The 23,968-nt window shown below is 43.8% G+C and overlaps 1 protein-coding gene across 1 annotated transcript in view; it reads right to left on the bottom strand.

Moving 5' to 3' along the window:
• Positions 1–21,484, bottom strand: part of TMEM26 (transmembrane protein 26) — a 58,759-nt gene extending 37,275 nt beyond the window's left edge. Inside the window, exon 1 of the mRNA XM_044299018.1 lies at positions 21,119–21,484. Coding sequence (XP_044154953.1) covers positions 21,119–21,309 — 191 coding nt within the window. The 5' untranslated portion in view covers positions 21,310–21,484. The remainder of the gene's footprint in view (positions 1–21,118) is intronic.
• Positions 21,485–23,968: the final 2,484 nt, after the last annotated feature.

Here is a 23,968-nt window from a genome sequence, read left to right as displayed (position 1 = left end):
CCATGACAGAGTGGGGGCGGTGGCAGCAGCAGCAGTTGCAGTAGCAGTGACAGTAGTGACCCCATGACAGAGTGGGGAGAGTAGCAGCAGCATTGGAAGTAACAGTGACACTAGTGGCCCAATGACAGTGGGAAGAGTGGCAGCAGTGGCAGTAGCAGTGACAGTAGTGGCCCCATGACAGAGTGGGAAGAGTGGCAGCAGCAGCCGTGGCAGTTGCAGTGAAAGTAGTGGCTCCATGACAGAGCGGGGAGGGGAAGGCAGCAGTTTTATACATCAGAAGATGGTGCCAGATCACAGTAGTAGCAGATTCCAACAACAGCTGTGTGATAGCAAGACCCAAGGGCAAGCATATCCTTTCAAAAAATGTAATAAGTACATATCGGTAGGCCAAGAAGCCCCACTGTAGGAATGGCAGTAGAGGCAGCAGGCGGATGGCAACATCAGAATGGTGACAGCAGCACATGGCCAGAAGTAATGGCCCATTTTGCACAATATTCCAGTGTGCAAGCACACGACAGTAGTGGTAGAATGATCTATTCTGTGGTATCAGGCATCAGTGTCTGGAAATCCTCGTTGATCCACACCTGATTCATCTTTCTCAACATTTTTAGAAGAAATGCAAATTCTCTTTGGGGTAACTATGTCCCCAGGTGACACTGAACACCAGCTTTGATGCCACACTACTGGCTAGGCAGGAAAGCATGACCATGGCAAACTCTGTCAGTTGCAGCCACACTTCAAGTATGCCACAACCTGCTGGTTGAGGGGCTGCTGGGTGTCCCACTGCTGCTGGCTGGTTTCTTCAGAAGGCAGCTAAAGAAAACTGGTCATCAGAGACTCCAGATTTAATTTACTGCTAATGGAGGTAGTGATATTCCTGCCCCGTCCCACCAGTCATGGCAGTGGAGTGTGAGCACAGAGGGTCCCACTGGCAGTGACCACAGCATGTCTTTAGAGTAGTTCATTTTTGCATCTCTCTTAGGAGCTCTAAAAAATGCACCCAATTTTTACCAGAAGGAAGGCTCTAACAATGTCAATAGCCAGTAGTCATCCCTCTGAATTCTAACAGTGCAGCTGTCACCACGCAAACATGACATCATGCATCTGAACATTGGCACAAGGAGCTCAGAGGGCTTCCCTGCCTCCATCTCCACTGCATATTTCCACAGTCTGGCAGGGTCATCTGCCTCATCGTCCTACAGCTCCTCTCCTGTCCCTTGAGCAGATAAACCAACTAGGTGTGTATAACATTCCTGGGCGTTTATGTTCTCCTAATCCTCTACCAGTTTCACCCAGTGAAAGACTTGAGGAACCGGGTGATCACAAGATTTAAATGTGCAGCATGCAGGGTGCATGGGTAGGCTTTCCCTGATGCAGTGCAGACAAAATGTTCTTCCCGTTATCAGTAACCATGGTTCCTATATCCAATTGGCGTGGAGACAACCAATATTAAATTTCTTTATTGATGACGTGGAGCATTTCCTCCCCAGTGTAGCTCCATTTGCCCAGGCTGACGAGGTGCAGAACCGTGTGACAATGCCTAGATTTGCATAGGTGATTTGCTGGAGGACCACTGTGAACTGTACCTAGAGGGAAAGGTCAGGACAAGGTGGAGAATGAGGAGCCAGAGGAGGACATCGGTGCAGAAATCCTACAATTACAATGCAGGTGCTGGTACAGCTTTTTTGGAAAAGTAATGTTGGCTTGGGACTCTCCACCGTGGGTGGGCACAAGCCATCAGTTCTCTGAAATGTGCAGAGTCAATCCCATGGAAAGGGAGGAACTGTAGTACCAGCAACTTGGCCAGGTGCACATTAAGCTTCTAGGCCACTGGATAAGTGCACACATACTGTTGTCTTTTTGCTATCACCTCAATGATCGATTGCTGTTGAAAAAGTGAGGAGGAGGAGCATTGAGAACATTGGAGTCGATGGGAAGAAACAAAAGCTTTATTCTGCTAATGTTGACAAGCCTTGACTCCTGGAGAGGGGGAGCGGGCCTGTGGGAGATGCAGCAGTTGCTGCATCATGCTGTAACACTAATTGAGTGGCACAGTTTTTCCATGCCAATGGTGATCCTCCATGTGTTGACGCAGGGGTTTTATGCCAACATTAGCACCCTGGCCACGCCTTACCTTCTGCACACACATCCTGCATAGTGCCATGCTAACATCCCCAGTGGCTTTTGCATAGCACACAACTTCAGATCCCAAACCACAGAGACTCCACAGCTTCATTGTGAGATAATCCAAGCCACCTAATTAATGGTGGCTGCTTTTATAAGCCTCCCAAGACCCAGCCTGGAACGTGGGGAGTAGCCAACCACCCAGAACTTTGGCTACTCCCAGTAAAAGCCATCCCGGATTGGCTTTACAGCCATACTTACCCGGCCTTCTTTGCGGCAGCCATGCAGTACAGTGTACTTGTCTTTGCCTGCACAATATATTATCATGTTCAGTACCATATAGCTGCTGCTACTCACATTTTCATGCCACTACTGTTGTCTGCCTCCCTACCTATGTTCCATACTATATGGTAGCTGCCACCACTGCAGCTGCTATTCGCTGCTGCTAATCCCCCTACTTCCATTATCCTACTAGAGATGAGCGAATCGAATCCCATGAAGTGGAATTCAATTAGAAAATTAGGATAAATTTCGATTCGCCTCGAAGCCGAATTTTCTCGTGCTTCGTGGTAGCGAATCGATTTAACCTCAAATAGTGTAAAAAACAAAAACATTCAAACTTACCACTTCCATTTATTCGCGACGGGCCGCCAGCCGCCATCTTGATTGAAGATATCGCGTGAAATCCTGTGCACACCGGCCGGCGTGATGATGTCATCTCGCACCACGCAAGATTTTGCACCAGATCTTCAAACAAGATGGCGGCGGCTGGCCTGTTGTGAGCAAATGGAGGTGGTAAGTTTGATTAAAAAAAATATATATGTTAATTTCACACAGTTTTTACACTCAGATGCCGCAGTCATGTATGAACGCGACATCTGAGGGGTACAAGGATGCGAAGCAGCGCTATCGCAGCTCCCTGTCGTTGCACCCACTAGTTACAAAAAAATGCACTTCGTGACAAAGTAATCCGTCACAAAGCAAATTTTTGGGTAAAATTTGGCGAATCAGCCAAATCGAACTTTTAAATAATTCGCTCATCTCTAGCCACTACCATTACCACTGAACATACACTACTACTACTACCCCAATACAGCCTCACATTCATTTAATGCCTTGTTCTGTTCCATGTTGTAGTACTGCTTATAACACTATTGCTGACACTATTACCCCAATGCACCTTACCCTTTCTACATCCACACTGTACTGCTGCTGCTCCCAAATAAATGGGACATTTTTTCCAAGCATGTTCAAACTCAGAACTTGCCCTATTTTTTTCTGCAATTAACATGTGTGTATAAACAGGCATTTTTGGATGCTTGGTCCCAGCAAGCCACCTTTTTTTCTGATAACACTCTGTGTGTTTAAACACTAACCGCCCCGGGAAGAGACTATTTTTGGAAGGTTTATAATATTACAAATCAACCAAATGTGATACTGTTTGTTAACATCATGTGTTTACCCATAGCTATATATCAGTGTCACTTTACTATTATTTACTATTGCTGTCATTTCATCACACACGAAATTTCAAGAAGTTCATTAATCTTTGGTGTGCAGGATCTATAGTTCCATCTGCAATATTTGTGGACAAATGTGTCACAGAGTACCTTACTAAACCTGTATGCCTCCATGCCCAACTGTATGTCATCTTGTATCCACGCTAGACGCAGCCCAACAGGTTATAGCTTCCCTTCAATTATACAGTTTTCCCCAATAAACTTATCCTTTCACTCAAATATTGTAATCACATATATAATTATTACATTCATGTAAAGTTTTAATCGATTCCAACAACTCCTTCTTGGTGTGTTACTGTACTTTTTTTTGTCAATGAATGTACTTCATGCCAAATTTAAAGGAATGTCTTGGAGGCTCACGTAAAAAAGGGGAGACCACCAGGAAGAGTAGGCAAACCTCCTGGGCACTGCATAAGCCTCCCAGCATTTCCTGCCCTAACTGTGTCATCAGACTTTGCCTTGGTGTCCAAACACACATTGAGGCGGTGGTGCCTGGTCACAAAAAGGGGGTGGCCTATTATGAAAGGCGTGTGGTCTAAGAAAATGATTAGTGCCAGAAAATATTTGGTCTCACTTTATGAATGTTATCAAGTATGCCTTATATGAGCCTACCCAGACATAGTAGCATTACCAATACCAGATAGAACCTGCTACAGACCTGGTGGGATACACATTTTCCTTGCTTACAGAAATTTGATATATTATGTGGGATTTGTACGTGAGCAGTTATTCCAACTTTATTGGATTATTTGACAGGAAACACATTTTGAAGGTGTAACAGTGGGCAATGTAGTGGAAAGCCTTTGACACAAATGTGAACTAAACGGAATGAATCAGTACAGATGTGTGCAGTTTAGGCTGAGTTTACATCTGCATCAAAGGCTGCCATCGTTTATTCTGTACTGTTTGCTGGAAAACTAGCACAGTGTCCAATATTTTTTTATTTTTTTATTTTATTTAGGTGGAGGGGTGAGGATAAAATGATGGCCACCATAAATCAAGGGGGTCTGTTTGGTGACATTGATGTTCATAATTTTGGGTCTTCTGCCCTTACAGTATGACAGAATAGAAAACTGGAAAATGATGGAACAGAAAACCAAGAATATCAGTGCAGATGTGAACCTATATGTTTTCTCGATGTTTTATGGATTTTCTCTAGCGTTCTATCTTCTCTAAACATCCCAAAAATAGTAACCAATTTTATTTTTCATTAAAATGATCAGGTCTTTTCTATGAATGTGTTAGGAAAAATAGATTGCGAGCTTTACTAGCACAGAGTAATGTTAGCAAAATTCCGTATAGCTAGAAGCTCAATAATGAAATGTGAACCTTTGCTTTGTACGTATCACACATCTGTTTTCCATGTAATAAGGAATGAGTATTCTGCGTTATGCACATAAAATAGAAAATTCTACATGGCCAGGTACAAAAATACAAGTGACATGATAAAAAGAAATGAGTCAGCTTTCTAAGCATCTTAATTCCAGCAGGTTCTAACCAAATGTGGAGATGGGAAGAACTGATGGAGGTGATAGCATAGTTATCCTTCTTTGGTGATTTTATGTGACTTGTAGAATGAAAGAAAAATATTTTTTTTCCTCGTGTGACACTGAAGAAGCAAGTTAGATAAAGCTAACTTGATATAATTTATGGTAGGAAAGTAATAGCGATAAGCTCGGAAACGCACAGTTATTTGTAGCTGCATTTACTGCACAATGGCTTGACTAAATGCCATATCATGGATAGAGAGAGTTTTAAGGGGTTTGGATTTCACTTGTAATACTTTTAAAAGCATTGTGTAATAATTATGACTGTACATTTTATGCTTTCTATGCATGAGGATATATTAAAAATAGCCTTTGTAAAGATGGACTTTACACGGGGGCCCAAAAAGCTGCATTGACAGATTGTGCTGCAGCAATGCTGGGCAATAGATAGCAGTATTGTGAGGTTCATCCATGGCTGGTGTACGGTCCATTCATTCAAATTGTGCTACAATGAGGCAGATGTATTTAGGGGTACATTTTTAAAGTCAGCTTTGTTTGTTTTTATGGTAATTTGCAGAAAATGTATCAAATATATCGGTGCATCTTTAAAAATCTTTAGAGATGTTACTCCAGATTTTATGCCACCCCCTACTGGAGTGAAGTTCCAACATTTTGAAAAAGATGCACATTCTAACCTAATCGTCTAGCTAACAATGCCCCCTTTTCCACCCACTTTCATATTTCTGCACTAAATTGCACAACAATATTTCTGCCTTTTTACGCAGAAAACTGGCATACAAAGTGTCATCCATTGCCCCCAGTGTGTGTAGCTAAATGTAGATACCACATGGAAAAGGGGTCATTTTTACAAATAGCCACCTTTCCATTGACTATACTGATGAATACAGTCCCTATAGGGATGAAATGGGAATCTTAGGTTTACGATTCTCAAAATAGGCAAGGTTCCCATAAATGTGACCACCATCTATTAGACATTTATGACATATCCTGTGTATATGTGATACATTTTGTCAGCTGGAAATAATCTATTAAAGGGGCATTCTCATCACAGACATTAATGGTATAATCACAGAATATGACATAATGCCGCATACATATGGGTGACACCTCTAGGAACCGCACTTATGTTGAGAAAGAGGGTTCCCTAGCCTGGTGAGGTGGCGGTGGAGAATGAATGCTATGCATGTGTGCGGAACTCTCCATTCTTTGCTATGTGAGTTACAGAAACCGCTTTACTATGACTATGACCAATACACCACTTACTTCTGCCCCGATTCTTAAAGGGGTGTCGCAAATAGCATTTATTATGTAGAGAACGTTAATACAAGGCACTTACTAATATATTGTGATTGTCTATATTGCCTCCTTTGCTGGCTGGATTCATTTTTCCATCACATTATACACTATTCGTTTCCATGGTTACGACCACCATGTAATCCAGCAGCAGTGGCCATGCTTACGCACTATACAAAAAAGCCTTAGCCTATGTATGCTCCCACGGTCCCGGCCATCAGAGAGGCTGGCACTTTTTCCTATAGTGTGCAAGCACGACCACCGCTGATGAATTGCAGAGTGGTCGTAACCATGGAAACAAGCAGTGTATAATGTGATGGAAAAATGAATCAAGCCAGCAAAGAAAGCAATATGGACAATCACAATACATTAGTAAGTGCCTTGTATTAACTTTCTCTACATGATAAATGCCACTGGCTGAAGTGACACAACTCCTTTAACCTTGAATACCTCATGTTGGACCTCACACAAGTTAACCCTTTATAAAGCAAGTGCATTATATGAAATTTGTACGTATTAGTACAACTGTCCAAGAAGTAAATGTAAATTATTCATAATCCAAAAGGCAACATGGTGCCAAAGTGCCTGTGCAGCCTCTCTTATACTGTACAACCATTGTAAAATATTGTCAGAAAGGCAGATTGCATGAATAGAAGCATTATTTTAATGGCAGTGTAAAATCACACAGTGTGGGAGCTGAGCATAAAATAAATTATTCACTACTAAAATTATGAAAATTTACATGTGGTCAGTACAAATGCTGAATATGCTGTTTGAAGCAATAAATCGAGCTGCTATTTGTTGGAAGCAATGGCACTTAGTACTTTCCAAATTGAAATGAATGTACAGTACAATACTCAGCCAAGCTAGCGCCACCTATTCATCCACTGAGGATATACCATTCATTTAAATGTATAAAGTATAGTGGGCGCTACACATCAGGTCAATCTTGTTATAAACACAGTACATTTATTCAACAATCATTACAATACAGTGAATATTACGGTCTATCAATAGATATGATTCCAGATATGTAAATATATATAATAAAATCCTCTAAAACTGATCCATAAAGTTCACATATATAAATGTAAGAGCTGATCTTGGCGCTTCAGAGAGTCTCAATCGTGTAGCTCACTGCTAGGGAGTACAGTCCTCAATCTCATAGTATGTATCAGTGAGTGTCGATGATAGGTTAGTACTCACTCTTTGATGTCCGGCTGGCTTGTCTCTGCCTGTGGCAGCGTCCCACCACAGGTCAGTGCACTCACCCGACTTCCTTGCTGTGTTATGGAGTATCCTCCGATATTATATTTCCACCGGTAGTTGGCCACCTCCTCCTAGCTTACAGCTATTTGTCCCCACGTGTTGCTGGCGTCCTGCGTCTTACCAGCGTTCCACGTGATCAGGACGTCAAGATGTCCTTGTTTGTTGATTGGTTTAAAGTTCCTCTTTGTCCACACATCACTGGCGCCTTCAGTGTCAGGGGCGCGAGTAGCTCCAGTTATTGAGTGCCCACTATACTTTATACATTTATATATTTGCTATTGTGGTTAGGGTGAACCACACCTTAGTGAGAGCACCTGACCTGGTTATCAGAAGGGTGAGCCACTATTAACCCTGTGTTATCGACTATACCATTCATTTAGACAGACGTTTCTTTGAGACGCTTATATTAAAAAGACTTCAACTTTCAATGGTGAATGGGTAATATATAAATTGACCCAGAAATAGGGTTGATCGAGCATGCTCGGCCGAACACCAGTTCGACTTGAGCATCTCGATGCTTGGCACATGGCGGTATTCGGCTGAATACCGCATGTGCTCGAGCGCAATGCTCGAGTCTCCTCCCCGCACGTTTTTGGGCTTCTACACAGCCAATAAACGTGCAGGTAAGTGTAATGTGTGCGCATCCAAAAAATATCTGTGACATCCAGTGTTCTTTTTCCGTAGACGGTGTCCGCTGCGGACAGTGACATTAGCTGCGCCACATCTCCAGTGTAAACTGTGTGCATCCCAAAAATATCTGTGACATATAGTGTACTTTTCAATAGACGGTGTCCACTTTTGACAGTGACATTACCAGTGCCACATCTGCAGTGTAACGTGTGCACTATTTTTTTTTATCTGTGACATACAGTGCACTTTTTCAATAGATGGTGTCCGCTTCTGACAGTGACTTTACCAGTGCCACATCTGCAGTATAACGTGTGCGCTGAAAAAATGTATCTGACATACAGTGAACTTTTTCAATAGACGGTGTCCGCTTCTGACATTAGCTGCGCCACATCTCCTGTGTAAAGTGTGCGCATCCCAAAAATATCTGTGACATACATTGTACTTTTTCAATAGACGGTGTCTGCTTTTGACAGTGACATTACCAGTGCCACATCTCCAGTGTAAAGTGTGCGCATTCCAAAAATATCTGTGACATCCAGTGTCCATTTTTGGTAGACGGTGTCCGCTCCGGGCAGTGACATTAGCTGCGCCACATCTCCAGTGTAAAGTGTGCACATCCAAGAAATATCTGTGACGTCCAGTGTCCTTTTTCAATAGACGGTGTCCGCTTCTGACAGTGACATTAGCTGCGCTACATCTCCTGTGTAAAGTGTGCGCATCCCAAAAATATCTGTGACATACAGTGTACTTTTTCAATAGACGGTGTCTGCTTCTGACAGTGACATTACCAGTGCCACATCTGCAGTGTAAAGTGTGCGCATCCCCAAAATATCTGTGATATCCAGTGTACTTTTTCCGTAGACGGTGTCCGCTGCGGGCAGTGACATTAGCTGCACCACATCTCCAGTGTAAAGTGTGCGCATCCCCAAAAATATCTGTGACATCCAGTGTTCTTTTTCCGTAGACGGTGTCCGCTGCGGACAGTGACATTAGCTGCGCCACATCTCCAGTGTAAACTGTGTGCATCCCAAAAATATCTGTGACATATAGTGTACTTTTCAATAGACGGTGTCCACTTTTGACAGTGACATTACCAGTGCCACATCTGCAGTGTAACGTGTGCGTTATTTTTTTTTATCTGTGACATACAGTGTACTTTTTCCGTAGACGGTGTCCGCTGCGGGCAGTGACTTTACCAGTGCCACATCTGCAGTATAACGTGTGCGCTGAAAAAATGTATCTGACATACAGTGTACTTTTTCAATAGACGGTGTCCGCTTCTGACATTAGCTGCGCCACATCTCCAGTGTAAAGTGTGCACATCCAAGAAATATCTGACGTCCAGTGTCCTTTTTTCGTAGATGATGTTGGCTGTGGACAGTGACATTAGCTGTGCCACATCTCCTGTGCAAAGTGGGCGCATCCCAAAAATATCTGTGACATACAGTGTACTATTTCAATAGACGGTGTCCGCTTCTGACAGTGACATTACCAGTGCCACATCTGCAGTACAACGTGTGCGCTGAAAAAATATATCTGTGACATACAGTGTACTTTTTCAATAGACGGTGTCCGCTTCTGACAGTGACATTAGCTGCGCCACATCTCCTGCGTAAAGTGTGCGCATCCCAAAAATATCTGACATACAGTGTACTTTTTCAATAGACGGTGTCCGCTTCTGACAGTGACATTAGCTGCGCCACATCTCCTGTGTAAAGTATGCGCATCCCACCGCCAGTTCTGTGAGAAGGTCTGGCAGATGTTCTTCTCTACCTTTTGCATGATGTTCTTTGTTTTGGTTTCACTTTGTCATCTCCTTTCCTTCTCCCAGGTGTCACCTATTTAGACCAATTATCTCCCTTTATATTCCTTCCCATACTGCCTCACTTTGCGGTTTATACTGCTTCCTGGATGAGGTGTTCACTGCTGGAGGCTGCTGCTGCTGTTTGCTAAGATAAGTCTTTTTATTTATTTGTGTTTCCTTTCTGGTTTGATTCTAGGTGACCCTGACTCCGTCCGTATTAAGTGCAGGGAGCCGTGTCCCCTCACTATTATAGGGTCTTCAGGTGTCACACAGTCTTAGGTACGTGGGCATGCAATCGTCTACCATTCAGACCCTTGCATGGGCATAGCAGTTAGGGAGAGTTCTTAGGGTTTTATAGGGCTCACCCATATGCTCATTAGTTTGGGATCAAGCCAGTCGGATGTTTATTTATAAGTTCCAGCTATATGCAACATCATCCATGACAGAAGTCCAGTGTCCTTTCTCGTAGATGATGTCTGCTGCTGCCAGTGACATTAGCTGTGCCACATCTTCAGTGTAAAGTGTGCGCATCCCAAAAAATCTGTGACATCCAGTGTACTTTTTCCATAGATGGTGTCCGCTGCGGCCAGTGACATTAGCTGCGTCACATCTCCATTGTAAAGTGTACGCATCCAAAAAATATCTGTGACATACAGTGTACTTTTTTCATAGATGGTGTCTGCTGCGGACAGTGACATTAGCTGCGTCACATCTCCTGTGTAAAGTGGGCGCATCCCAAAAATATCTGTGACATACAGTGTACTTTTTCAATTGTCGGTGTCCGCTTCTGACAGTGACATTACCAGTGCCACATCTGCAGTGTAATGTGTGCGCTAAAAAAATGTATCTGTGACATACAGTGTACTTTTTCAATAGACGGTGTCCGCTTCTGACAGTGACATTAACAGTGCCACATCAGCAGTGTAACGTGTGCGCTGAAAAAAATTATCTGCGACATACAGTGCACTTTTTTCGTAGACGCTGCGGACAGTGACATGACTAGTGTATTGTCAATTCGTTTTTCTACCTATACCCCATTTTCCCCAATAAGAAACAACACATACTGTAAGTGGATTTTATTGCCCACAGCAGCCATTTTATTATTAAACATAAATATTAAATACCAACTTACCCAAGGCCTTCCCACCTGAAGGCCTGCCTCCAGAACCTTACCAACACACCTAAAACCTGACTTGAATTCACGGGGAAGGTCCTCGGAGCCCCGTATGCCTGACGGGTAACTGCCCTGCCCCTCCTTCAAATTACCTCTAATTGTAAAAACGCCAGCTCAGAGGCAGAACCCGGTAACCATGGGCAACAATGAGAGCAGATACCCGCCATACGCCACTCAATAATCCACTACCGGGGGAGTCCAAAGCCTCCTTTGGCTCACTCCCCACCACGCCAGAGCCACCATAACCACCAACTCTGCCAATATGACAAAAGAACGTCCTGCCTGACCAAACTAAAATCCACCCCTTCCAGGACACCCCAAACCTCCGCCATCCAGAACTCCTCCTCACTTTCAGCAAACCTCACAGCCTCCGGGTGGGTGGTCCCACAAAATAGCACCTTTCCTGCTCTTGATCCCCCTTTATAAAACCTACACCCCCCTTACATCGCTGCCGCCCTCCTGCCCACACATTAACCCTTCCCAAACCCTTTCCCATTTCCTTTTCTCCAAACCTAGTCATGCCCGGCCTTCCCCCAGGCTTTAAGCCCCAGGTCCGGGATGTACTTTACCGGTGGTACCTCTCCTGTATAACTTTTCCTCATCCCAAATACCTGTGAAATTTGTTTGTGCCTACACTTCCAAATCCTATGCTACTGTACGTGTGACATACTTTCAAGCATATATAACATTTATTATAAAGAAGGCGAGCAGTAAGGGACGGGGCAGTGGCCGTGATGCTGATGGTGCATTCAGAGGCCGTGGCCCTGGGCGCGGTGAAACTGTGCCTGCTGCCAGAGCACAAGAAAAACAATCATCCACAATACCTAGCTTCATGTCCCAGTTTGCAAGGCCACCAAGTCCAGTCTCAGTAGCCATAAGTATGCTCAACACAATCCTCACCCTGATCCTCCTTCTTCCCACCATGGAGAGTCTGGGCAAACAAGTGATCCCACACTGTGGCACAGTGGGTGAACGTTGCAGTGAGTCGTACCCTGGGATGGCATAGGTGCTACCAACACCAAGTATTGCGAGCCCTACGTCGATCAGGGTTTTTCGCCAGCACCTACGTTAGTGGCTCCAACCCCCACTTCTTCTCCTCCGCCTCCTTCTCCACTTCCACTTCCGAATTATCCACGTGCAGCACCAGTCAGCCATCAGTCGGTAGCTGGAAGCAGTGTAGCACTGCAGTGGGGAAGCGGCAACAGGCCGTGCTGAAGCTGATATGCTTAGGGGACAAACAGCACACCGCCGCAGAGCTGTGGCAGGGGATTAGAGACCAGACTGAGATGTGGCTCTCGCCACTCAACCTAGAGCCAGGCATGGCTGTGTCTGATAATGGCCGTAACTTGGTGGTGGATTTGGAGATCGGCAAGCTCACACACATGCCATGCCTAGCCCACGTCTTAAACTTAGCGGTTCAGCGGTTTCTCAAAACCTACCTCAATTTTCCTGAGCTACTGGTGAAGGTGCGCCGCATGTGTGCACATTTCCGCAAGTGATCGACAGCTTCAGCCAGTCTGTCAATGCTGCAGCAGCGCTGAAAATTGCCAGCTCACCATCAGTTGTGCGACATGAGCACGCACTGGAACTCGACGTTCCACATGTTGGCCAGGCTTTGTGAGCAGCAGAGGGCAGTAGTGGAATACCAGCTGCAACATGGTCGTCGCCTTTCCAGTCAGTTTCCACTATTCACATCACAAGTAGTAATGAGCGGCAGGGGCAATATTCGAATTTGCAATATTTTGCAAATATTATTTAGAATAATCGTGAATTCCCAAATAATATTCGCAAAATATGCACGAAATACAGGCGTCATTATAGCAAAATTTTTCAAGCTGCTAGAAGTTTCCTGAGACTGGAGAAAATGGTTGGCACGGCAGAACATTACAATAGCTTTATATGCAGATAGAGTGCTTCAATATATTTGCAATTGCGAAATCGGCAGTAATAATGTGAATATTTTGGCGCAATACGTGCAACTTCACATTTTACCAGGTCTGACTACTTATTAGTGATTGGTGCACTAAGTATTGTTGTGAACTTGTGACATACATACATACAGCACTATGTATGTAGCATGTATGTATAGACAGCAGAACCTATGAGCTACACTACAGTATATCACTATCTAACCTACACTGACTATCTGTAATATATATATATATATATATATATATACAGACCAAAAGTATGGACACACCTTCTCGTTCAAAGAGTTTTCTTTATTTTCATGACTATGAAAATTGTAGATTCACACTGAAGGCATCAAAACTATGAATTAACACATGTGGAATTATATACATAACAAAAAAGTGTGAAACAACTGAAAATATGTCATATTCTAGGTTATTCAAAGTAGCCACCTTTTGCTTTAATTACTGCTTTGCACACTCTTGGCATTCTCTTGATGAGCTTCAAGAGGTAGTCACCTGAAATGGTTTTCACTTCACAGGTGTGCCCTGTCAGGTTTAATAAGTGGGATTTCTTGCCTTATAAATGGGGTTGGGACCATCAGTTGCGTTGTGGAGAAGTCAGGTGGATACACAGCTGATAGTCATACTGAATAGACTGTTAGAATTTGTATTATGGCAAGAAAAAAACAGCTAAGTAAAGAAAAACTAGTGGCCATCATTACTTTAAGAAATGAGGTCAGTCAGTCCGAAAAATTGGGAAAACTTTGAAAGTGTCCCCAAGTGCAGTCACAAAAACCATCAAGCACTACAAAGAAACTGGCTCACATGCGGACGGCCCCAGGAAAGGAAGAGTCACCTCTGCTGCGGAGGATAAATTCATCCGAGTCACCAGCCTCAGAAATCGCAGGTTAACAGCAGCTCAGATTAGAGACCAGGTCAATGCCACACAGAGTTCTAGCAGCAGACATATCTCTAGAACAACTGTTAAGAGGAGACTTTGAATCAGGCCTTCATGGTAGAATATCTGCTAGGAAACCACTGCTAAGGACAGGCAACAAGCAGAAGATACTTGTTTGGGCTAAAGAACACAAGGAATGGACATTAGACCAGTGGAAATCTGTGCTTTGGTCTGATGAGTCAGAATTTGAGATCTTTGGTTCCAACCACTGTGTCTTTGTGCGACGCAGAAAAGGTGAACGGATTGACTCTACATGCCTGGTCCCCACCGTGAAGCATGGAGGAGTAGGTGTGATGGTGTGGGGGTGCTTTGCTGGTGACACTGTTGGGGATTTATTCAAAATTGAAGGCATATTGAACCAGCATGGCTACCACAGCATCTTGCAGCATCATGCTATTCCATCTGGTTTGCGTTTAGTTGGACCATCATTTATTTTTCAACAGGACAATGACCCCAAACACACCTCCAGGCTGTGTAAGGGCTTTGATCATGAAGGAGAGTGATGGGGTGCTGCGCCAGATGACCTGGCCTCCACAGTCACTGGACCTGAACCCAATCGAGATGGTTTGGGGTGAGCTGGACCGCAGAGTGAAGGCAAAAGGGCCAACAAGTGCTAAGCATCTGTGGGAACTCCTTCAAGACTGTTGAAAGACCATTTCAGAGGACTACCTCTTGAAGCTCATCAAGAGAATGCCAAGAGTGTGCAAAGCAGTAATCAAAGCAAAAGGTGGCTAATTTGAAGAACCTAGAATATGACATATTTTCAGTTGTTTCACACTTTTTTTTATGTATATAATTCCACATGTGTTAATTCATGTGTTTTGATGCTTTCAGTGTGAATCTACAATTTTCATAGTCATGAAAATAAAGAAAACTCTTTGAATGAGAAGGTGTGTCCAAACTTTTGGTCTGTACTGTGTATATATATATATATATATATATATATATATAAAAGCTAACTAACTATCTAATGTAATGACACAGGAAAGCAGAGAGCACAGCAATAACACTGTCTCAGATCTGCAAAATACTGCATACAAGGGCTGCTGGGGAGGTTCTTTAGTAAGGGGTAGACAACTTTCCTATTGGTTTCTCTAGGGATGTTGCTAAGCTCAGACAAAGACATTGCAGCCTTCTCATTGGCCCACAAGCAAGAAGGGAGGTTACTGATGAAAAAAAAAATCTAGAATATTTGAAATTACGAATATATATAACTATATTCTAAATATTTGCAAATTCTCGAATTGCCGATATTCGCGATTAATATTCGCTATTCGAATATTCATGCCCAACACTATTCACAAGCGAGGAATGAGCATAGATGTCTGACCTCTGTGAGGTTTTAAGAAACTTTGAGGAATCAACACAGATAGTGAGTTGCGATAACGTTATTATCAGCGTAACCATCCCACTTCTGTGTCTACTCAAACGCTCGGTGCTCACAATTAAGGATGACGCTGTGGAAGAGGTCGAAATGGGGGAAGACATTACACAGGGTAATAGCCAGACCACCCTAGGTTCGTCTTCTCAGTGGAAATTGGACGATGAAGAGGAGGAGGAGCAGGAGACGGTTGCCTCTGCTACAGAGGGTAGCACCCATGGAAGTTTAATTCCATCTGTTCTGCATGGGTGAGCAGAAGAGGAAGAAGAGGATAAGGAGATTGAGAGTCATCCTCCTGATGACGACAGCAAAGTCTTGCCTGTTGATACTCTGGCACACATGACTGACTTCATGTTAGGCTGCCTTTCCAGCGACCCGCGCGTTATACGTATTTTAGACAACACGGATTACTGGTTGTTCACCCTTCTCGACCCCCGCTGCAAAGAGAACTTCTCATCTCTCATTCCTGTGGTGGCAAGGATGAGCAAAACGGTGCAATACCAGAAGGTCCTTGTTGAAAAATTGCTCCAAAAATTTCCATCTGACAATGCTGGTGGCAGAGTCCATAGTTCCTTGGGCAACCAAGGAGGTGAGACAAGGGGAACATACAGCAGTACCAACAAGGCAGGGCAACACTCTCCAAAGCCTGGGACAGTTTCATGACACCCTGCCAGCACCCTTACCCTGATGCGTGGCCTACTGTCACAAGGACGGAAACATTTTGGAAGATGGTGAAGAAGTACATAGCAGTCCATGTCAGCGTCCTAAATGATCCCTCAGTGCCTTACAACTACTGGATGGACACGTGGCATGAACTGGCGCTTTACGCTTGGAGGTGCTGGCCTGCCCTGCCGCCAACGTTTTATCTGAGCGGGTATTTAGTGCTGCTGGTGGCATTATAACAGATAAGCATATCCACCTGTCAACTGAAAATGCTGACAGGTTGACTCTTATAAAAATGAACAAGGCCTGGATTGACCACGACTTCTCGAGTCCACCAGAGGAAAGCTTATGAACATAAAGGCACTTTAAATGTGTTGGTTATAATGTACTGAATACACTGTATTCCCATGCACCCCTTCCACCACAAACAAGGGTATATGGTTGAATCTTCCTTTGCTCATCCTCCTCCTCTTCCATCATATCAACATGCTTATTCATCGCATATAATGCCCTTGCATATATGCTCTTGCATATAATGTTTTACAGGGTCAGCTCAGCTGCAGGCCCTCGCATAACATTTTTCAGAGGGTCAGCTCACCAGCAGGCCCTCACCTACCATCTTTTACAGGGTCAGCTCACCTGCAGGCCCTCACATATAATGTTTTACAGGGTCAGCTCACCTCCAGGCCCTCGCATATAATGTTTTACAGAGTCATCTCATCTGCAGCCCCTCGCATAAAATTTTTTAGAGGGTCAGCTCACCAGCAGGCCCTCACCTACAATCTTTTACAGGGTCTGCTCACCAGCAGGCCTTTACCTACAATATTTTACAGGGTCAGCTCACCTGCAGGCCCTCACCTACAATCTTTTATAGGGTCAGCTCACCTGTAGGGCCTCATCTACAATCTTTTACAGAGTCAGTTCAACTGTAGGCCCTCGCATATAATTCTTTAGAGGGTTAGCTCACCTGCAGGCCTTTGCATATAATGTTTACAGGGTCAGCTCACCAGCAGACCTTCACCTACAATCTTTTACAGGGTTAGCTCACCTGCAGGCCCTTGCATATAATTTTTTAGAGGGTCAGCTTACCTGCAAGCCATCAATCATAATTTCTCAAGTGTGTATAATGCCCTCCTTCATGTGTATTGGAGTGTCAGTAATTTTTGGCAGCCCTTTTACTTATTGCATAGGCTTTATGAGTGTATGAGTCCCACTACATGAACAATTGTACCACAATTTGAATGAGGCCCGCCTTCATGTGATATACAGGTTGTTTCGGAGTGACTCTTCCTTGTAATTTTTGGCAGCACTTGCACTTTATATACACGTAACTATACAGGAAAGAATGTTTCTTAACAGTTTATCCTCTAAAATCTATTTTATCTTTGGTTTTGTGCGTATTATTGTCAGTATGTAAAAGTGGCATACTACTCAGACAACATCGTTCCCAGCAGCGACCTGGGGGTCCAAAATGCATAAAGACATCCTACCCATGCTGTTTCAGTGGTGTTTCTATCGATTTCTGACCTTTTCATGTGAACCAGACACCCTTCCCTCTTCAGAGTAGGGGGGTGCCTGGTTTAATGCTCGAGTTCTCCCATTGACTTGCACTGTGCTCGTGGTACTCGATCAACACTACCTAGAAACTTTTAAATCTATAAACATAAAGCTAATCATTGTAGTCTTCTTATGTGTCAGGGTCACTCATTAGCTAACAAGTCTAATAAATACCATTGAACCGATCAAGCAACAACAGGAATGAAGCTAGTTGCAGATATGTCCTGGGTGCTGGGTGTATTATTAGGGTGCCACTAGCCGTGACCAGGGTATTTTGATAGAATGCCAGGACAGCAATCCCAACTGAAGGAAAGCCTAGCTGCCCCGCTGAGCAATTACATTATCAAGAGTCTCCAATACTAAATCAGCATTATGAATCAAGGGAGAGTAGTCCCAAGTAGAAAATAAAGCAATCATGATGAGATACTAAGCATGCATTCACACAAGTTGAATTTGCATATTGCAAATCCACCATGCATTTTACTGCAATATCTATGGCAGAAAGTTGAGAACTGAAATGGAATGGTATTGGGCAATTCCTGGTTTCCTCCAAACATGACATTTTAGATTTGAGCCAAAAACTTTAATCTTGACCAGAGAATCTTGTTTCTCACAACCTGGGAGTTCTTTAGATGCTTTTCTGTAAACTTTCATATTTCTTTTACTGAGGAGAGGCTTCTTTCTGGCTAATCTGTCATAAATATAACCTATACTGAACTGAACCAATAGGCCCAAAAAATGGTATATTTTATGCTTATTGGTTGTTATATATTTTTTAGGGCTATTGGTTCAGTTCATTATAGGTTATGTTTAATACAGTACTAGGCCCATATACAATTGTTGGTACACTTCTCGAGCTACGTGTTGGTTTGCATAATCTGTCATAAATCCCCAACTGGGGAGTGCTGCAGTGATGGTTGACCTTCTGGAAGTTTCTCTCATCTGCACACACTGGAGCTCAGCCAGAGTGACTTTTGGCAGGGGTGTAACTACCATAGTGGCAGACCATGCGCCTGCTATGGGGCCCAAGGCAAGAGTGGCCTAGTTGGGATTATCCCCTCTTCTACTGGTTGTCAAAACTTTGTCAGGATTCTGCCCTCTAAAGGAACAACTTTTAGCAAATGAGTAATGGAACATATGGCACAAGGGTCATTGAAAGGGGTTTAGGCAGAAACCGTTCTGTCCTGTGTGGGGGGCCTAGTTTGATCCTTGCTATGGGGCCCTCACTTCTCTATGAATGGCATTGACTATTGGGTTCTTGGTTACCTCTCTTTCCAAGGCCCTTTTCCCCTGATTACTCAGTTTGGAAGGGTGGCCAGCTCTAGGAAGAGTCCTTATTGTATTATCTCATACATTGGGGGCATATCACAAAGATATGCCCCCATTGTCTCATAGGTGTGGGTGCCACCTCTAGGACCCACACCTAACTTTAGAATGGACCCAGGAAAGTGAAGGAGGGTGCACCCTGCATGCAAGGCCACACTCCATTTATTTCTATGGAGCGGCCTAAAATAGCTGAGCACTGTCAGCCCCATAGAAGTCAATGGAGCAGCTGCTACACTTGTATGGTGCATGCCCCATTCATTTCAATGGGACTGCCCCAAATTTTTTCAGCACCCCCCAGCAAAATGATTGGAGTGTACAGTGCGCCTTCCTTCACTTTGCAGCAGAGTTTCTAAAGATAGGTGTGGTGATTTTTTTAAATTTTATTTTAGTACAAGTAAAAAGGTCTGAAGAATTTCCGAATGCATTGTATGCAATCTGGAGTTCTAGCACATCCGCACAAGGATTAGCTCCAATAAGAAGGATACTACTTATTCTCGTGGATTGTTTTTCCACCCAGAACTATACTGTTACTTGTGAGCAGGGTTGCGGAAACCCATTTACGTGCATGAGATGTCATCAAAATCTCGATCTGCACCCTCTGCTCGCATTGCAGTAAAGCAAGAAGAAGGTGAAGAAGGCGCAAAGCAGAACAGAGCTGACGCAAGCCAAAGTAACAGAGCACTTTAAGAAGTATTGATGCAACTTCCTGTGCTTTGCGTGAAGGTTTACATACCCTTTAATTTTATCTTTAAATATTATTTTGGTAAAAAGAAACTGTCCTATAAAAACAGGGAACACTTTTCAAATGAATCACAACATGACTCTTCATCATGTGTCTGATCATTAAACTGAACAGTATTTTATTTGCACTGAACTTACTCCTTACCCCCTTATAAAGCATTATAAAGCCTATTCCTTTATAAAGTAATTCTCCAAACACCTCAGCCTCTAGAGAAGCAACAAACCAATGAAGGATAGTCCAGCAGGTTTTCTTCAAATCATGAATAAAACATTAGATTTATGAAGGGAAAAAATGAAATTTTGTTTCTTATAGCCATGGAAAAAGATTCATATTAAGCATTGTTTTCACGCACTTGTGATACTATGTTAAATGTTCGAATGTATTTCACTTTACACTGACGAAGCAGACTTTAAGGGGATGTACAATTTTGGGGGAGTTTTGGTAAACCTTCCCTCCTGGGCAGATCTGCAAAGGGAAGTATTCTTACCTGCTTCCCGGCGCTGTCTGCCAGCTCCTTCGCTTCTCGGCCTCTGCGCATCCGTTGTGGTCCCTGTATATAAACTTCTTGTTTGACACCGCTGCAGCCGATTGCTGGCTACAGCAGTGACCTGCTCCCCTTGCGTCAGGTCATAACAGTGGCCCGTGATTGGCCACAGCGGCGTCAAACACAAAATTTAAGTCCACAATGCCCAGCGGAGCAGCTGAGGCCAGAGAGGGAAGGAGCCGAGAGCCAGCGCTGGGACGTAGGTAGGTATGCTTTACTTCGCAGGTCTGCGTGGGGGGAATGCGGGTGGCAAAAACCTGCTATCGGTGCACAACTCCTTTAAGGATGCACCATTTGTACATTGCAACACCACAATGTTGTAGGATACACGCAGTCTAATACATATTGTCCTAGAAAAATTTGTGCCAAATGCAGCAAATGCATGGAGCACTGTACTGTATATTGTCATTATGCATGCACATACTCCATACATAGATGTATACCATTATTGGCTGGTATAGTTACTACAAGTTTACTTTTGTGGGTAAAGAGGTTTTTTTTTTTTTACAGTCCCATTCATTTCTGAATGCCCCTCAGTTGAAACCTCATAGTAAATAAGCTTTATAACAAGTAATCATTACACTCTAAGAATGCTGCAGTTCCACAGATGTCATAACGACATGATACAAAAGACAGTTAATTATTTGTAAAGCTGATACAAGAAATAAACAGGCATGCAATAATAAAAGGTACTATATAGAGAATTGCTTACCACTTCAGCCCTCTTCCTTTCTTAAGTTTCAATGTCAGCACCATCTCAATGCACAGTAAAAGGTTGACAAGAGCCAGCAGCCAGTACATGTTGTCATTTTTTAATACAGTGACTCTCCAAACTCCAACTACAGAGTGAAGCATGAATAGAAGTCTAGTCAGAATTGCATTGAGGAAGACTTTAAGTTCCATGATCGTACAGCTTCCCCCTTTGTAAATCCTATAAAATGCCTCCTTTTTCTCCCTTTCCAGTAAAGTTTTCAGAAATGTTGCTCCCGGGATATGTGAAGTGTATCTGTGCTGATGCTTTTTCCTCTTCTACAACAAAGAAGCCTATAGCTGCCCTTAAACCGCCCCTCCTCCAGACTTCCTGAACTTACACGTCTGCTGAACTTATCCTGAGCTGAATGGTACTCAGGGCAGTTTATAGGGAGAAAAAGTGAAAATGAACCTCCTACAATCAATAGTAATTACTCCTCCTTTAATGTTCACTAGACACTGCTTTATTAACAGGACAGCTTTCCTTTTGTAAAAATTTTACTTAAGATTTTTTTATTTCTTTCACATGCTTGATACATTTTAGTGGACTATTAGTTTTCATATACATGTATTACTTGGTTGCGGCAGTGATTCTCAAATTAGAGTTTAGACGTTTTCACTTTTTACAGTTGTACTTTGCTATATGAAAGTGACGGAAAATGAAATATCGCTGACAGTGCGTATTATAGTTAGTGTCTTCAGCATTTATGGGTAGTTCATAAGATATGCAAAAAAATACCTGAAAGGTGTGGATCCCCCCTCTGGTATCCTCACCTATTGAGAGGACTGAGATCAGTGTACCCCGGGTCACTGATCTGTGGCTTCTGTAGTTTGCATGAGGTAGATATGGGAGTTATGGAAAGTTTGCAGTTACCTCTCAATTGAATGCTAGAAAGAAGTCAACACCAGTGAATCAGAGAGCAGGGTTCAGTTTTATGGAAGCTAGTTGTTAAAACAACCCTCCAGTCAATAGCTCAGAACTAGAGATGAGCGAATTTATCAAAAATTTGATTCGCTGGTTTGATCCGAATAAATTTGCAGCAAATTACGTTAAAAAACTGTGATTTCCTGGCTGCACAGAGCCTTTATAGTAGTGTAGAACACTGTGCCTTGTAGTAACACGCATAGGGAGTCTGCTTTAGTAGTGAAATAATACTGTGAGTCCGTATGACATGCAGATGACAGGCGTCACTCTTAGAATCACTGCACACTTCATTATTTTGGCAGTCACAGGGCCAAAACTGACCAAATAACTCAAGTGTGAACTCAGTCTTACAGGTCGATGTTAGCGTCAAGAAGACACTGTCTTCAGCTGATTCCACATAGATGTCTACAGAACCTGTTCTATTAAACGCTTATACAAGTAGAGCCCCCCCTGACAGAGTGTAGAGGGTGTCAGCAGTAAGTTTGTGTTGACGTCACTGATTATTTTGCCCTTCCTCTGATCCATCAGATCAATAACCCACAAAAATGGATCCTGTCTGTTGATCATCCGCCTCAACTTAATCAGCATTTGGTCAGTAATCCATCAGTATTGCTAATGCCAAAAAAATAGGAGTGGATCCAAAACAGAGATGACACATGAACCAAATATTATGTTTTGTACCCAGTCCTGCTTTTGGCTACCAAATCATAAGCTAATTCTGAAGGGACCATACAGGCCTTACAGCTACTACACAGAGAGGATCCATTGTGCGTCTCATTTTACCTTCCTTCTGACAGATCAGAAGAGGAGTCAAGTAAATGATGATGTCAGCCAAGCCCAAAAAGCTAAATAGTGGCCCAGTTATGAAGTGGGGAGGGTGGGAACAGCATGAGAAGTCCACAGAGTGGCCCTATGACATAGTGGTGAGGTGAAAGCAGCATGAGGAGACCACAGATGGCACAATGACGGAGTCTGTAGGTGGCGGCAGTATCAGGAGGCCACAGAGTGGCAAGGTGACATAGTTTGGAGGTGGCGGTAGCATCAGGAGGCCACAGAGTGGCTATGTAACATAGTGTGGAGGTGTCTGCAGCATCAGGAGGCCACAGAGTGGCAAGGTGACATAGTGTAGAGGTGTCGGCAGCATCAGGAGGCCACAGAGTGGCAAGGTGACATGGGTTGGAGGTGGCGTCAGCACCAGGAGGCCACAGAGTGGCTAGGTGACATAGTGTGGAGGTGGCAGCAGTATCAGTAGGCCACAGAGTGGCAAGGAGACAGTGGAGATACAAACAGTATCAGGAGACCACAGAGTGGCAAGGTGACATAGCTTGGAGGTGGCGGCAGCATCAGGAGGCCACTAGCGGCTAGTGACATAGTGTGGAGGTGTCTGCAGCATCAGGAGGCCACAGAGTGGCAAGGTGACATAGTGTAGAGGTGGCGGCAGCATCAGGATGCCACATAGTGGCTAGGTGACATAGTGTGGAGGCGGCGGCAGCATCAGGAGGCCACAGAGTGGCAAGGAGACATAGAGTGGAGGTAGAAACAGCATCAGAAGACCACAGAGTGGTAAAGTGAGAGAGTGGAGGTAGGAGTAGCATCAGGAGACCACAGAGTGGCAGGGTGACATAGTTTGGAGGTGGCAGCAGCATCAGGAGGCCACTAGCGGCTAGGTGACATAGTGTGGAGGTGGCGGCAGCCTCAGGAGGCCACAGAGTGGCACAGTGACATAGAGTGGAGGTAGGAGCAGCATCAGGAGACTACAGAGTGGCAAGGTGACATAGTGTAAAGGTGGCAGCAGCCTCAGGAGGCCACAGAGTGTCAAGGTGACAGAGTGGAGGTAGGAGCAGCAACAGGAGACCACAGATTGGCAAGGTCACATAGTGTGGAGGT

This window comes from Bufo gargarizans, chromosome 6 (assembly GCF_014858855.1).
Source record: "Bufo gargarizans isolate SCDJY-AF-19 chromosome 6, ASM1485885v1, whole genome shotgun sequence".
NCBI classification, from domain to species: Eukaryota; Metazoa; Chordata; class Amphibia; order Anura; family Bufonidae; genus Bufo; species Bufo gargarizans.
The sequence above is the reverse complement of the archived record's forward strand: the minus strand, read 5'-3'. Positions and strand labels throughout refer to the sequence as shown.